We start from the raw sequence: 12,693 nt of genomic DNA on the forward strand, positions 1-12,693 counted from the left end.
TATGCTGATTTCATTGCTTTTAAGTGTGGGTAATAATTAATGATGCATGTATCTGAGGTTTGCAATAAACAGCGTACAATCAGTTGGTGTTCTAGCTGCAAGTGAGAATTAGAGGTGAAGGCCTAACACAATGGCATTTATTCATAACTGAGTGCTCATTTAGCACTGAGCATCATGCTTAATTGCTGAGGACAATTAGCTTCTAGAAACCTGAAAAATGAAACATCACTGATAGATTACCATTTATGGTAGAAACCAAAAGGTTCTTGATCAGTTATGAGAAAACTCCTGACAAAAATTCAGGAAAACATTTCAAACACTGAGGGGAAAAGAACCATTATCACTATTCAGATTTCCTGTAGCAGATTAAGTAAGGCTCTTTTCACTGAATAGGCATAAATACAATCTAATTTCATTTAAAAACAAATCTGAAGCATTTGGCATAATTTTTAAAACTTTACTGCCATGCTATAGACAATCTATGGAACTACATAATGGAAAATTTCATAGCTCTTTTTTTTTTGTTTTGTTTTTTAGTATTTACGTGTAGGGATTTCTTCTAAATTAAAATGACCACCTGTAAACAGATCTCTGTTCATATATTTGATAAAACACCTTTCTTTCAAAAGATCAGACAAATGAAGAAAAATGATGCTGGTTACCATGGGCATTCAATTCTGAGTTAAATATTACGTCAATACAATCCTATCAGGTATTACTCCTTAACAGGCAGAGATATTAAGACTTAGAGAATGTGGAGAAACTTGTACAATGCAAGGTCACGTAGGGAGCAAGTGGTAGAGCAAAGAATCAATCACAGATCAGTCCAGCTCCAAAGTCCACGTTCGAATCTCCATGTTATACTTCCCCTGCCACAGAGATTTTCTTTTTTAGAGGAACCAATCACTGTGGAAGTAAAGTGTATTTTCATTTCTATTTCTCTGGTCTGGACTAGGAGTTCCTTGTCAGTAGAGCCCATATTTTTATACAACTTTGCTTTCCGTATTCCTATTAGACCAGCAGTATCAACAAATCATTGCTAAATTTAAAGGGGACAGTGAATTCATCACCACTGTGCCTAAGGTGGCAGGACACATTATAGAATGTGGCTTATTTGGAAAAAGGATAAAATTTTTAACAAACAAGTTTGAAATGTATACATAAACTTTTCAGTGGCCAGCTTTGTGGTGTTTGTTGTGAAATGATTGGACATACAGCAATCTAGCTGAGCCACAAACAGAAAGGAGAACTGTGGCTATTATAAGATGGGATTATTTCAGAAACAGCTTTCTTTCAAGTCAATTTGTGAAGACAAAAACATTCTACAGGTAACACTCTGTATTCCTAGCCTGGTACTATTTTCTCCCCTTAGCACAGGTAGAAAAACTAAATACATAGCTTTCAAATTGGGACAATAATTTTTTTTGGTCTGTTGCCTTTGAAAAAAGATTATGAGACAAAACACAAAGAAAGACAAACATCATAAAATAACCTTTATACAGGATTAGTAGATCTGTTTACATATAAAAAACAGAAACGACCTCATTACAATTAGATTTCACATAAATTACACAGATTGACTTTTTTAAAACTACTATTCAACTTCATTTAAAGTCCCTTTTAAAAATTTCATTTTGAAGGCACAGTGCATGAGATAAACCAAGACTGAAGCACTTGAGATGAATGAGTGTTGGGCACCTCATATGAATAGCTATAGAATTGTTCTGGAGCCTGGGAATGTCACTCTGGAAAAACAAAGAGGCGAAAAGTTGATTTTTACTCTGAGCATAAAAAAATACCATTATGTCATACCTCCAGAAAATCTGCAGCATGGCCAGCATAGAGTGTAGCTAGTGCACTCATGTTATACCATTTATAAAAGTCATAATCATACATATTTGCATAATTTATATCCAATTGCCTTAAGATGGTAGCCTATTTTCAATTTCATAATATGTTCTGTCTAATCAAAATCAACTAGGACAATATTCTGAAAATCAAATGGAATATTAATTAATCAATGCTAAAAATTGGAGAAATGGGTGTTGGGAGATATTTCTTCATGAACTGTAAATCCAAGTTTAGTTGACATTAATCAAGGGCCCTAACCACCCCCAAAGAATCTGCTTTAGTTAGAACAAATCAGAAACTCAAAGAGCTACCAAAAAGTTTCTAGATAGAAAATCACTGAACATCAACCACGGTCGAATTTTTTGTAGTAACAATAAAGTTGCTATTGTTAAAAACAATTCTATCAGAGAACCATAAGGCAGGGCACCATTACAGCATTCATAGCCAAGAAGCTTTTAATACAGCAGGGACAAAACCTAGCACAAGTGCATTTCTGGCAACAAGACGAGAAAACTATTTACTATTGAGAATAAATGGATATAGGGGAGCAAGTCATGGTTACTGAGTAACCTGGTATTAGCTCAGAAACACAATAAGCTGAGGCATATGACTACCTTTTATTTATTTGTCAACTCATAATTAGTTTTAAGTTCAATATTCATTAATTCAGCAAATGCCGTCCAGGTGAAAGTTACCAAAGATTAACCAATCAATCATACTGGGCCGAATATACATTATGTTTCCTTTCTGGAGGATGACAAAGTCCCAAAGCAAATTCCCTCCAATGAAAATTGCAAGCATTCCTCAACTGGATGGAATCCCAAACACTATGCAAGTGTTCAGTGAAATACAGCAAAACCAAAAGGTCTCTCCTTCTGAAATTAACTTGAGTTCATCTTATGGAACTGCATTAACCGTACATTAACAAGTACATTTACACAGGCAGACACTTTGAACATTACCTACTCAATCACTTTGCCTTTATTAAGGAGCTGGGAGGGAAGAAGGCTTACAAACTGATCACCAGGACAAAAAACATGCCTTGTGAGGAAAGAAAGGCACAACTCAGATTTGGGCAAATTCCTTAATACTGTGATACTTACTTGCCTCCATGACTCCAGGGAAATGGAAAGTCTCTAGGAGAAACACTGAAGAAATGCATTCCCTATCCCCTATGGCTTCAATGCCTTAAGCAGTTAATGTGGTCTAAGATTAGATCCACAAATAAAAAACAAAGCAGGGCTGAGAACACAATCTTAGTAGTCATGATCCTATACATTCATGTTCATAGGTAACACAGGCTGAGAAGGTCTTATTTTCCAGAGCGATGCATTATTTAGAAATTCATTAAAGATTCAAGATTTATAGCAGAATTTGGTTTTACTTTCAGGAAAAATTACTAAAAGAACTATTTGTATGTTCATTTCTAAAAAATTTTTATACATGCTTAAAAGGCATGGACTCCAGCCACTGTGATGTACAGTTAAAGATATGTTTAACTCAAAAGAGAAATGAATTTAAAAGGCACCCTCTACTGAAGACCAATGCTAAAAAAGTAAAGGCTGTCATATCAACTTCGTTTCATTTCCACCTGCAATGTCCCAACCAGGGCCAGCCACTCATAGGCCCTTGTTGGTTTTCTGACTTTGCGCTCTTAAAAGTAAAGCTCAAAAGAGCAATGCCACCACATCATCCCCTTAAAGAAAATGTAAAGTATTATTAGAAGAAGTTAAATCACATATATTTCATGAAGCATTAGCTGTTCTGTGTATGTGGTCAGGTGAGAATGGGGTGGCAAGGGCTCAAAATTTAGAGTTGTTAATGATAGGATTAATACCAGAATGGCTTAACCTTGAACCACCCAAATTTATCGAAGATACTAACAAATATCATGACCTCATTATTCCTGCTTAGCCAAATCTCTTTTTATAAAGCCACTTCGGGTGCATTCCTCACAAAACGTGGAATGACCTACATGGGTGGTAAACCACTCCAGAGGAAGGCTTTGGGATGACTGATACATTAATGGATATAGAATACAATTTGAAAAGATGAGAGCAAGTTTTTTGATCCCCTGATTTAGTACAAACTCAGCAGCAAGTTGGCCACTAAAAACATTCAAAGGTATTAAACCATTAGATCATTGGTAAGACTCATACTTAAAAAAAGCATCAATTCCATTGAATAGCATGATATGACAGACACAATAAAATGCAAATCTTTCAGGTCTTTGCAATAACCTGAGTGGCAGTGAAGATGATACTTTCTCACCACAGTGTTATAGCACACGGCAATCCACAGTTTACATTTTCTTTTAATGGAGGGAGCCATATTTAAATGCTTTCAATTGAACTTTTAACAAAATTGGTTGATCAAAAAGAGACTGCCAAATGAAACATTAGGACAAAGAACCCAATCACTTGCAGAGACCTATATGAATAAGACTGGCCAAGCTATTTCAGTAACAGTAGGATATCCGTAGGCTTGAACTGGAGCATGAACTGTAGTTATTTTGTGTTCAAATGTAGGTTAAGGACGTGCAAGTAGGTCTCTTCCACACTTCCAGATATTTTCAGTAGAATTCAGATCTTGTACATTGCCGGGTCATCTGAAAGCCATAAGTGTACAACACAGAAAAAGTTTCAAATTTAGGAAATATTAAAGAATTAGGCATTCCTAGAATAATCTAGTGCTTCACAGATAAAAAGCAGCAGCACCTGTGGGATTTTACCAAGTTAAAAGATATGCCGCACGAGTTTTAGCTTTTGGTAGATCTCCCTCTCAGTTCTATTCAAATGGACATTTAGATCTTTTACAACAAAGTCAACAAGTTCTCCCGTAAAATGGGGGTATTAGAACTTTGCCAAACCTTATAAGAGAGGTAGTGAAGTCCTGCTTAGAGCACTGCCCACCAGTTCTGATCTAACCTTGGAACAAGTAGAAAGCCAAATGCGGAAGCCCATGTATTCATTTCCTAATGTTATATATTTTAAAAATCAATTCAGCCTCCATTAAACCTGAATAATAAGAGAAACTCCAGCTGCTTAGTAACTAGAGAAAAGTACTTCTCAGTAGGTTGAGAAACCTTGAGTTTTTAAAGCTTTATGTCAGATTCTGACTGCTGTCCCTGCCTAAATGTTTCTGGATTCTTTTGGCCATTTAAAATAAAAAAGCTAAAGCCACTAGTAAACACCTGATGTGCAAAATATAAGATCCAAGTGGCTTTATGCAGTTATAACGTAAGCTCCAAACAGCTCATCTTAAATTAAAAAGAAAAACAAAGTGGCTGTCCCATCTCTGCTGCATAAATAGAAAGCAGATTTTTTTTTTAAGGTAACAGTACTTAAAGGAGGGGAAGTTCAAAACCGCCAGCCAAATTCACAGAGAATACAAATTTAGCAAGTTAACTTCCCAAAGCTCTTTGAAGAAGCAAGAGAGTCTCTCTTCTGAATGCAGTGTCTCCCAAAAGGAACTGTAATTTTGCTGGGTACTTATGCTGGGAGATGTGCGAGGTCTGTTTCAATGTTTGCTAGAATATAAGGTTTCCTCTTCAGTGTCTGTTTCATCCTGGAACTCGTGGCTTAAGAGGGACTTCTTGGAGCCTGTTGACATCATGCGAATTTCATCTTCATACTCATCGTGATGCTGCCTGAGCCGATGAAAGCCATCCTTATGTCTGTTAGACTTGATTGAGCAGATGCACCAAATAATGCAAGCTGTTAGGATCAACGCTGACATGGTGGCACCTATCAAACAAAATTGCCACTTGAGTGGTGTTCCACTTTAAGGATATGAATAAGCTGCTTACAGTGATGCTTTTCATAATATGCCCTTTACTTCTTTTATTTTTATTTCATGCACTCAAAAACAACTGTTTATTATTACACAGGCAGTACGTGTAGAAAAATACAGATAAACGGGGCGCCTGGGTGGCTCAGTCAGTTAAGCGTCCGACTTTGGCTCAGGTCATGATCTCACAGTTTGTGGGTTTGAGCCCTGCATTGGGCTCTGAGCTGTCAGCACACAGCCTGGAGTCCCTTTGGATTCTGTGACTCCCTCTCTCTCTCTGCCCCTCCCCCACTCACGCTCTGTCTCTCAAAAAGCAAAAACATTACAAAAAATTTTAAAAAAAGAAAAAAGAGAAAAAATACAGGTAAGTAAAAATACCAAAACCCCAAGCCAAAACTCCACAACACATCTCCATTAACCAGAGATGATTTTTAATAACGCTCATGAATATTTTTCCACAGCTTTCCATGTGCATGTGTGTGTAGGTGTGTGTGTGTGTGTGTGTGTATGTGTGTGTGTGTGTGTGTATAACCACAATGAAGCCAAACTATTGCTCTACAACTGGCTCTATATCAATCAGTGACTTCTGCTCCTTTCCAACAAATTTTATCTCATCCCTAACCCCCATTTATTTAAAATATTTGTACATAAGTTATCAAAATAAGAGTCTTAGTAACAGAAATAATAACAAAATCATAAAAAAAATTAAGTTCATGACAGTAAATGGGTGGCAAAGCTAGATTTAAACCATTGCTGACTCAGAGCTCCCATGTCCGTCTAACCACTAAGTTATTCACACTTTATCTGGTTCAAGCTAATAACTATTTACTTTAAATATTCCACACTAGTATCTATGATTTGACCATATTTCCAATATACCATTCTCTATTAACTAAGACTCTGTCTGCCACACACCCTGTAATAAAACTTGGTTATTTTGTGTCAAGTCCAAATTGCACTTAGAAATGAGCCAAGGTTCTCTGTATCAAAAGGATACAATACAGAGTATTTATTATTGTACTATACTTTTTTTTTTTAACTTTTTAACCTTTCAGTAATTCAAGCTATGCCACATATTAATCCTGGAGAAAACAGGATCCGTGATGTACTGTATTGTATTTTAGAGAGAGAGCACGAGTTGGGGAGAGGGGCAAAGGGAGAGACAGAGAGAATTTTAAGCAGGCTCCATACTCAGCACAGACCCTGATGCAGGGCTCGATCCCATGACCCCGGGATCATGATCTGAGCTGAAATCAAGTCGGATGCTCAACCAACTGAGCCACTCAGGTGCTCCTCTTCCTTCTATGATCTTGAAAAAATAGAATACAAGTCAAAGTCCAAGGGACTTATGATCTTAATATAAAGCAAATCATTCATTCAGTCAATAACTCTTCATTAAGACCCACTATGTGCCAGCCATGGTTCTAGGTGCAGGAGATGTAGATAAACTCCCTGTTCTCTCTGAGGCTTTTATGTTTTAGTGGGAAAGATCGAATATAGATAAGTAAATGACTAAATATATAATATAATGTCAAATGGTGATAAGTCCTATAATAAAAAAAGTGGGGTAGAGAGAGTGACAGGGGTGCTGTCTTAGCTAGGGTCATCAGGGAAGGTGTCTCTCTGGAGGTGACATTTGCGTATAGACCTGAACACGTGAAAGAGCAAGCCATGAGAACATATGGGAGAACAGTGTTCCAGAAAAATCCAAAAAAATGTTTAGATAAGGAGGTATTAGAAGAAAAGTGATTAGCTTCAGGTGATTGGGAGGCAATCCACTCTCAAGTTGAAATGTCAGAACCGGTTTTAACTTCAACTACTAAAAATTTAAATTTCTTTACCTGATACAGTTACCACAAGCTCCCTTGGCAAACCAAATATCCGGTTATCTGTGTCAAAGACTATTACCACAGAACTAGCTGCATCATGATGCACAAAGACCTAGAGGGATAAAGTGCAAGAATTACAAAAAAAGTTCCCTTAAGGTATACTGTATCCTGGGAATATTCCTAAGGCCTTTATACCAAACCAAGGAGATGAGTCATTGTCATCACAAGTATACAAAATGCTATAAAAATTTCCCTTGTGTTGCCAAAGCCTAGAAAGATAACAAGGTATCATAAGCAAGCGTTGGTTATACCTTGTGTTTCTTTATTCCTCACAAGAGTTGCAAAGAAAAATAGAAGTACTATTAAGAATAAGAATTTACATGATACTACTTAGTTTGAGTTTCTCACCTGTGAATGTTGTTGCTGATACCCATCAGCGATGGCGTTGATATTATGGACGCCTGGGGCTAACAGTACATGGAAATAGCCCCCTTCTTTTGTGTGTACCTTTATTCCTTCATTGAGTACAATGACTGCTTTAGAAATTGGTTTTCCAGTCTTATCTTTAACAAAACCATGAACTCCCTTGTGGACCTGAAAAAATATTCAACATATAAATTTGTGTTTCCAGATATTTCCAGAGGCAACAGCCTGAGGCATGATAAAAAACAATAAACAAATGAACAAAGCAACAACAAAAAACCCCCATAAACTTGGCTTGTTGGTCCTTCCCCAACTGCTTCTGACCTCATTTGCTACTCATAAACTGCTTCAGAGCATAAAGATGAAATATGTGAAAAAAGAACTCTGATAACAGTCAAAGCCTAAAGTGTCGGAACACAAATCTTCTGATATCCTGAATGATTTACTTTCCAGCACAGTATACTCGCTCAAAGTAACTAATGCATGAGATTCAAGTGAAAAAAATGTGCGACATCACACAGGGTTAAATTATCTAAATTACAGCAGATTCCAGATATGTGAAGTCACGGCACTGACCTAGGTGATATAAATTCAACAAAACTCTTTCCATACATATTTTTAAAATAAATAATAAAATTTTTAGTAAAAAATTAAGAACATGTTTTGATGAAGATTTTCATTGAACATATTCCTGGGAGCTTGCTTCTAGTTAAAAAGGGAAAGGCTCACCTCCACCAACATGCTAAGAAGAGATTTTTTATTTTCTGCCCACAAGGAAGGGAGTTGTGCTGCACTGGGAAAGTAGCAGCAGCTCGTGTACACTGTGATTTCCGGACAGTGGCCATAGGTGACACTATAATCCTGGAATATAAAATTCAAAAACGAATGCAGAAAAATTAACACATAAAAGTAGGAGTGAGGCTTTGTAATGCAACAATGAATAGAAAGAAAACCTGGGTGATGTAAGCAAAGAATCTGTAAAGCATTTTCTAGCAAATAAACTGCTCAGTATTATAATCAGTCACAAACATGGCTGTTGCTAAGAGAGTCCTTGAGACTAGGGACTAGGTCTAATTCACTTTTGTATCTCCAGTGCTTGCCATGGTGCCTGCCAGGTAGAGGAGGTTGACTAGGGTTTGCTGAATACAACCTTATAAATAAGTGCATGCAGACGGCCAGCTTTCCTCTCAACTCTGGAATGTCAGCCGTTCTCAGAGCTCTGGAGGTAGAAGCACAAGCACTCACCCTCTGGTACCTTCCACTGCTGGGGACGGCAGCCACTGTTTACAGAATAGCAATTATCCAGGCACAGCAACTGCTGGTGTGGACAGGTTCCAAACCTAACTTACCACCTTTCCCCCCGAACCTGTTTTTTTTCCTTATTCAGTTAATGGTATGAACTCATGTCCTCACGCAGACATGAAATCTCTTGTCTTTGACTTCGGTTTCTTGCCATCATCCATAATTTGCCAAATCCTGTCAATTCCACCTCTGCAATATCTCTGAGACTTCATCCTGTGGCTCCATTCCCATCGTCACCACCCTAACCCAGACCCTCATTTTTGTTTGTCTAGGAAATTCTACACTAGTCTCCCCACGCCACTCTTTCCTTCCTCCAAACTATCTCAACCCACTACAGAGAGATTAATTGTTCCATAGCACAGTTCCAATCATGTTACTATATACCTGCTCAAAACCTTCAGTGGCTTCCCATTCCTTACTAAAACAAAGTGTTCAAAACCCCAAACTCTCTTTCCATTCTTGTCTTCTGCTGCTCTCTGTTATGGCTCTTGTTCTAACTAAACTAGACTGCTTATTGACCTCTGCCCATATTGCTTCCTCTTTCTAGAATGTTCTGCTGCACCATCTCTGCATCCCAAATGCCATTTTCTCTAAGAGAAGACTACATCTCTGATTAGGTGTAATCTTTTCTGTCTTTAATTTCTTATGGCACATTGAGAGTTGCTCTCTTCTAGATCAAATCAATTAATTATGTAAAATAGTTATTTGTACAATGGGACAGGAAATATATTTCATTTATCACTAGTATAGCAAAGTACCTCATACATAGTAAGTTCTTAGTAAATAAAGGAGGGAAGGCAGGCAGAGATGAGAATGAAGTCAAATTTCTAGTTGCACATATTAATGAAATGATGAGCTAATTACCCATCTAACAACTCCTTACTAATCTGAAGTGGATGGACAACCAATTAAAATGCTATCAAAAAGAAATTAAAGAAGACCTAAGTAAATGGAAAGACATAACTGCATTCATGAATAGAAAGTCAATACTATTGAGATGTTAATATAACCCAAAGTGATCTACAGATTCAACACAACCCTTAACAAAATTCCAACAGCATTTTTTGATAAGAAAGAAGGAAAGAAGGAAGGAAGGAAGGAAGGAAGGAAGGAAGGAAGGAAAGAAAGAAAGAAAGAAAGAAAGAAAGAAAGAAAGAAAGAAAGGAAAAGCAAAGCCAATCTTCAATTAAATTCAAATGTAATTGCAAGGCACCTTGAATAGCCAAAAACAATCTTGAAAAAGGAAAAAGTTGGAGTACTCACACTTCTTAATTTCAAAACTTACTACAAAGCTACAGCGCTCAAAACAGTGATACTGGGGGAATAGACATAAAGACCAGTGAAACAGAATTCAGAGTCCAGAAATAAACACATACATCTATGGTCAACTGATTTTTGACAAGGGTGCCAAGACCATTCAAAGGGAAAGAACAATCTTTAAAACAAATGGTGCTTGGACAATTAGATTTCCACATGCAAAAAAATGAAGTTGAAATCCTACTTCCTATCATATACAAAAATCAACTCGAGATGTATCAATGACCTGGGGCACCTGGGGGGCTCAGTCAGTTAAGTTGGAGCCTGCTTTGGATTCTGTGTTTCCCTCTCTCTCTGCCCCTCCCCCACTCATGCTCTGTCTCTGTCTCTCAAAGGTAAATAGATGTTAAAAAATTTTAAATAATAAATAAAAACAAAACAAAATAAAATAGGCAATAGAGAAACAGACATTTCTCCAAAGAAGATGTACAAATGGTCAATAAGCACATGAAAAGATGCTCAACATCATTAGTGTTTGAGGAAATGCAAATCAAAACTACAATAAAGTTCCACTTCATACCTGCTAGGATGGCTATAATTAAAAAAAAAAAGAAAAATAATAAGTTTTGACAAGAATGTAGAGAAATTGGAACTCCTATACATTGTTGGTGGGAATGTATCAAATAGTTCAGTGGTCCCTTAAAAAGTTAAACATAGAATTAGAACATGGGTAGCAATTCCACATCTAGATATATACCCCAAAGAATTGAAAATGAGGGCTCAAACTTATAGTTGTATGCTGTACAACTTGTTCATTATTCTATAGCCAAAAGGTAGAAACAACTCAAGTGTTAAACTGATAAACAAAATGTGGTATATACATACAATAGAACATTATTCAGCCATAAAAAGCAATAGAGGACTGATACAGGCTAAGAAAATGGTTGAACCCTGAAACCATTACGCTAAGTGAAAGAAGACAGGCACAAAGGACAAATATTGTATGATTGCACTTACAAGAAATATCTAGAATAGGCAAAAACATAGAGACAGAAAGTAGAGAGGCTACCAGGAGTTGGGGGGTTACCAGCGGAATCAGGAGTTATTGCTTAGCAGATGCAGAGTTTCTTTCTGGGGTGATAAAAAAGCTTTGGAAACAGATGGTTTAGAATGGTGATTAGTTTAATTATATTAAATGTAATTAATGTCACTGAACTGAACAATTAAAAATGATTCAAATGGTGGAAAAAAATGCTGCCAGAGGTTGAGGGCTGTCTTATCAAGAAAGCCATGAAGCAGCTGCCATTCACTTTGCTTATATCAGAAAAGTCACCTATTCTGTCACTCAATGGCCAACAATTATACGCTACTTCACTGTATTCTATAGAGCATACCTTCATGCTGCCCAGGTGACTGTGCCATTCTGCTCCACGCATTACGCCTCCTGGGATATTCTCATCTACAAAAGCATTGAGAGACAGAGGCTCAACAAGACCTTAAGGTAAGACACCCTCGGTCCCTGAAAGCACCAACAAGAACAAAGGGTATGGAAAATACCTACCTGATTTATTAGGGCAACTGGGCTGACCCATGTGCATGGATGGATGATTATTTGCATAAAGAGATGCCAAATGCTTCAGAGTCTCTTTGTTTTCCACTATAAAAAGAAAAATTCAGAAGTTGGAGAAATCCAAAAAATCTTACTCCAAGTTCAACTTCATGGATATAAAAGTCATCTTTCTCTCCTTCTAGTTAATCTTAAACCCCACTGAAGTGCATTGAGGAATTATTATAATTAACCACATAGTTCTGTTGAGCCCAGGACAATCAGACTAAGAAGATACACATCTTCCTTGTATTAGAAGGTACTAATGGTTAGTTTACACAACAGGACACCACACTAAAATACAAACTTGCTTGGTATGTTTTCTTACATTTAGGGCAATTAAGGCCTAATAACAATATTCCTTATAAGCTGCATTTAAACAACACAAACTACCTCCATATACAATGGCCCCAGAGAGATTCAAGAAGCAATTGTTAAACTCATCTAAATGCAACCAAGTCACGGGGTGCCTGCATGGCTCAGTAGGTTAAGCATCTGACTTCAGCTCAGGTCATGATCTCACGGTTCATAAGTTTGAGCCCCGTGTCAGGTTCTGTGCTGACAGCCCAGAGCCTGCAGCCTGCTTTGGATTCTGTCTCTCTCTCTCTGTCTCTCTCTGCCCCTCCCCCACCCACG

At 37.3% G+C, this 12,693-nt stretch overlaps 1 protein-coding gene across 2 annotated transcripts in view; it reads right to left on the reverse strand.

Moving 5' to 3' along the window:
- Positions 1-1,480: 1,480 nt before the first annotated feature.
- CPD (carboxypeptidase D) overlaps positions 1,481-12,693 on the reverse strand; it is an 80,447-nt gene continuing 69,234 nt past the window's right edge. The window contains exons 16-22 of one of the 2 annotated variants that reach the window (XR_006298002.1): positions 12,013-12,108; positions 11,846-11,910; positions 8,622-8,753; positions 7,878-8,063; positions 7,482-7,581; positions 2,955-5,597; positions 1,481-1,745 (exon numbers count right to left, since the gene is read on the reverse strand). Coding sequence is in view for 1 of the 2 variants with exons in the window: in XM_043585548.1 (XP_043441483.1) it covers positions 5,371-5,597; positions 7,482-7,581; positions 7,878-8,063; positions 8,622-8,753; positions 11,846-11,910; positions 12,013-12,108 (806 nt within the window). In the remaining variant the exon portion in view is untranslated. Of the gene's footprint in view, positions 5,598-7,481; positions 7,582-7,877; positions 8,064-8,621; positions 8,754-11,845; positions 11,911-12,012; positions 12,109-12,693 lie in introns of both variants that reach the window. The other variant, XM_043585548.1, reaches the window with a different exon arrangement.

Source organism: Prionailurus bengalensis, chromosome E1 (genome assembly GCF_016509475.1).
Source record: "Prionailurus bengalensis isolate Pbe53 chromosome E1, Fcat_Pben_1.1_paternal_pri, whole genome shotgun sequence".
In the NCBI taxonomy this organism is placed as follows: Eukaryota; Metazoa; Chordata; class Mammalia; order Carnivora; family Felidae; genus Prionailurus; species Prionailurus bengalensis.